We start from the raw sequence: 3,940 nt of genomic DNA, 5'->3' as shown, positions 1-3,940 counted from the left end.
ATAATGAAATCAAATATTTGGAAACTTCTAAAGTCATTGCTATTGGTCTTATCCTCGAATTTTTATCTAGCACGACATGTCAGGTTACCGTTATCAACTGAGTAATGAAGTAGTTATCTTGTTGTCCTCGACAGTGCTTATTGTTGACTACATAAACCTCCTACCGTTATTTATGACGATATGAAATCTGGTCGGTCCCCTACTAAATTGTCTTACTTCCAAATTGTTTGAACCATTTCTGCGACCCAACCCACCATGCAACGGGCATTACATACATTGTTGAACCTAGCATGATATATTGTCGTTCTCGTTAGTTCGTTACTCTGCGATTATTTAAACCTATTAGTGGCATATGTGACCAATCAGGTTTTGTCGCTTGCGCCATCTGAAATCCGATTCCTCGCCTACTAAATTGTGTTTCTTTTTTTCTAAAATATCCAGAACCATTTTTTGCTATCCTTCCCGCCGTTGTTCGTGGGGGCGGACATTATAGATTGTTGAACCTCGCTCGATACTTTGACCACGGTTACTATACTTATCTGAATGGCAAGCAATCCCCTGGTCTTACATAAATGTGTAGATTTTTTTTGTGTGGGGGAAGGTGTAGATGACTGAGTTACAAAAACTTGGTAGCTTGCTTGCTTTGCTTAGGTGTTTCAAATATTTGACTCGGCAGCACTGAAAAGATATTGAAATATTCATCTACTAATAACTACTAATAGTAGTAAGCAAAAGTGCAGCCTTGGGATATATAGCAATTGTCAGCCATATCCGCAAACATAAACACAGGATGTGTAACCCTGCTTGCGCTCAATATTGGCGTATATTTGACATAAATAAGGGGAGCAGAAGTAGTAAATGCATGAGATGGATATAGATACGACGCATAGTAATGTGATGAAGAAATGTGGGTATGCTACGGGGTGCGCATAGGGGGAAGGGGCGTTCCGGTGGGTTTGTCAAGGTGGCAAGGGACAAAGTTCCACCCCGGCCCCTGGTAGTGGTTGGGATTGGACTCCCCAAACCCACACGAGTGGCCTCTGGAACCCAAAAAAAGAATCATAAAACCATCTCTCTCTCCCTCTCTCTCTCTGCCCTTCTTTTCCAACCCTTTTGCCATGAGTCTCAAAGTAAGGGAAGCCCCCAAACCCAACCAAACCGAGTATCCGACCCAAGCACCCAACAATACAACTGCTGTACAAAACAAGGTTACCACCGTAAAAGAAAAGAAAAGAAAAGGAAAAACCAATTAGTGGTAAGCTTAGCCGAGAGATATAAAGTTAAAGTTAGGAGGCATTAATTGGTTTCTTGTTTGGCATTTTGTTGCGGGTGGTGAAGCAAGAACAAGAGAAGAGAGGAGGCGGCCTCCTCCTCCCCGCCTCCACCTCCTATATTAGAGAGGGACTCCCCTCGCAGCGGCATCAACAGCAAACAAGAAGCTGTCCCTTTCGCTCTCCTCTCTTCTTCCGTTACCACTCACCCTCCCGCTCCTCGCCCTTTAAGGCATACCCCTCTCCAATCCTCCTTGAACCTTAGAGAGAGAGAGACCAAGAATGGCTCGTGAGATGAATGGCTACTTCAGCCACCCTCCGCCTCCGCCTCCGGTTCCGGCGCCGTACCAGGAGGAGGCGGCCGCGGACGTGGACGACGCGGAGGACGGCAGCGGCGGGCAGGGGAAGCTCTGCTCCAGGGGCCACTGGAGGCCCGCCGAGGACGCCAGGCTCAAGGAACTCGTCGGCCAGTACGGCCCCCAGAACTGGAACCTCATCGCCGAGAAGCTCGACGGCAGATCAGGTAATAAGAAAAATAAAACAACCTCTAATATGTGGAGTTCCTCCGATGCAATGCTGTTTCATTTCGGATTCGAAGATGCAATGAATGCGCAAACGGAACTACTCCTACTACTGGTTTCTTTTACTGCAACCATCTTCCGTTTCGTGTGGATAACTTCTTTTCTTTCTTTCTTTCTTGTAAAAGTAAAAACATGCATTTTAGTATTAATTTGGAGTGTGTTGCGGTTAACGCAATGGTGATCGTGGGTTGTGCCTGATTCGTTCGTGGTTTATTTTGTGGTGATGTCGGCCAACAGGGAAAAGCTGCCGTCTGCGGTGGTTCAACCAGCTGGACCCGCGGATCAACCGCCGGGCGTTCACGGAGGAGGAGGAGGACCGGCTGATGGCGGCGCACCGCGCCTACGGCAACAAGTGGGCCCTCATCGCCCGCCTCTTCCCCGGCCGCACCGACAACGCCGTCAAGAACCACTGGCACGTCCTCATGGCCCGCAGGCAGCGGGAGCAGTCCGGCGCCTTCCGCCGCCGCACCAAGCCCGCCTCCTCCTCCTCCATCGCCCCGGCGCCGCACTACCCAGGCGTCGTCCTCCAGCACCAGCACCAGCACCAGCACCACTACCAGCACCACGGGGCTTCTCCCATTCCCATGCCGCTCCAGCCGTTCGCCATGGGGGTGGCCATAGCAACCGGGGTGTACAGCAAGGCCGCCACGGCCACGGCCAGCCGCGCCTACAGCGGCGGCGAGTCCGACGAGTCGGCGTCCACCTGCACCACCGACCTCTCCCTCAGCTCCGGCAGCGCCGCCGTCCCCTGCTTCTACCACCACCAGGGTACGTGCCTCCCTCGCTGCATGCTTGCCCTCAAGGCTCAAGTCCCAAGCCCCCCAAGCTGTTGTTGTTTTGTTGCGTCGTCAGTCGTCAGTCCTCCACATGGACATGGAGATGGACATGGACATGGCCAGCGTTTTGATCCGAGTCCGACTGACATGATGGTCTTTGGTGCAGGCTACGACATGGCTCCGCAAGCTCACGCCGTGACCCAGGCGTTCTCGCCGAGCGCGCGCTCCGCCTTCTCCGCCCCGTCGTCCTCGTCGGCGCGGCAACAGCAGCGCAGGCAGCAGCAGCACGAGGAGCAGGATGGCGACAAGCTCAGCCTGCCCTTCTTCGACTTCCTGGGCGTGGGCTCGACATGACCGGGCGGGGCGGTGCGGTGTACAGGTGGAGGCCGATATCATCATCATCGTCGTCGTCCTAAGGGAGGCGGCCAATCCTTCCTAGCTAGTTAAGCAAGGTTAGAGTCTAGAAGAACCAGACTAGGAGAAGATGAGGAGGATGAGGAGTTAAGTAGTTTTATTTATGGCGATGAATGTGACCTCTCTGGTTTCACTCCTCCTCAGTTTTGCTGCTGATTACAGTACTTATTCAGATGGAAAAGAAGTCGCATGTCATGTAATGTAATGTAATGGTGGCAACCCGAACTTAGTTTCTTTCATGTCCTCTTGTCTCTATTCCATTTGTTTGTGCCGAAGAAGCAAGAAAATAACCAAAAATTGCCCCCCTGCAGCAACGAGCATTTGATATGTCCGTTGTTGTCCGTTCCATTCCATTGTCGGTGCCCACCCAGCCGCTGGCGACGGCGAGAGAAAAACAAATTAATGGCTCACTCAGTTTACTAAGCCGGTGCACTAGGAGTAAGAAGACTAGGACTAGGAGCGGACCGGCCTGGCCGGCGTGATCGGTGCGTACGACGAGTATGTGAACGCAGCGGCGAGCCTTCCTTTCTTTCTTTCTTTCTTTCTTTCTTGTTGCATTCATCAACAAGAACGACGAGTCATTTTCCCCTCTCTCTCTCTCTCTCTCTCTCTCTCAAGGGTCGGGTCGGGGCGGGGCGGGTCGGGGCCGGGCGGACGGGCGTGGTCTCGGGGGATTCCGTTGGACTGTTGCGCGTGAGCATGGCCTGGTGGTGGTGGTGGCCGTGGCGGGGACGGATGGATGGTGCCTGGGCGGAGGAGGAGGACCTCGCCTCATGCATCCTCACGCACGCACGCACGCCTTTGCAAGCCAACGAAACTGCTGTTGCAACAGCATCTCGTTGCTTCTTCTCTTCTGACTCCGTTACCAGTTGCTCATCTCGTCACTCGCTCGCTCGCT

At 52.6% G+C, this 3,940-nt stretch overlaps 1 protein-coding gene across 1 annotated transcript; it reads left to right on the top strand.

The window, feature by feature from the left end:
• Positions 1-1,403: 1,403 nt before the first annotated feature.
• Positions 1,404-3,281, top strand: LOC109772883 (transcription factor CSA). The gene is made up of 3 exons (XM_020331587.3): positions 1,404-1,794; positions 2,090-2,620; positions 2,795-3,281. Exons 1-3 carry the CDS (start codon positions 1,554-1,556, stop codon positions 2,980-2,982), a joined length of 960 nt encoding a protein of 319 aa, XP_020187176.1. The 5' UTR covers positions 1,404-1,553; the 3' UTR covers positions 2,983-3,281.
• The last annotated feature ends 659 nt before the right edge of the window (positions 3,282-3,940 follow it).

The sequence above is a fragment of the Aegilops tauschii genome, chromosome 3 (genome assembly GCF_002575655.3).
Source record: "Aegilops tauschii subsp. strangulata cultivar AL8/78 chromosome 3, Aet v6.0, whole genome shotgun sequence".
Lineage (NCBI taxonomy): Eukaryota > Viridiplantae > Streptophyta > Magnoliopsida > Poales > Poaceae > Aegilops > Aegilops tauschii.
This window is presented reverse-complemented; position numbering and strand designations above follow the sequence as displayed.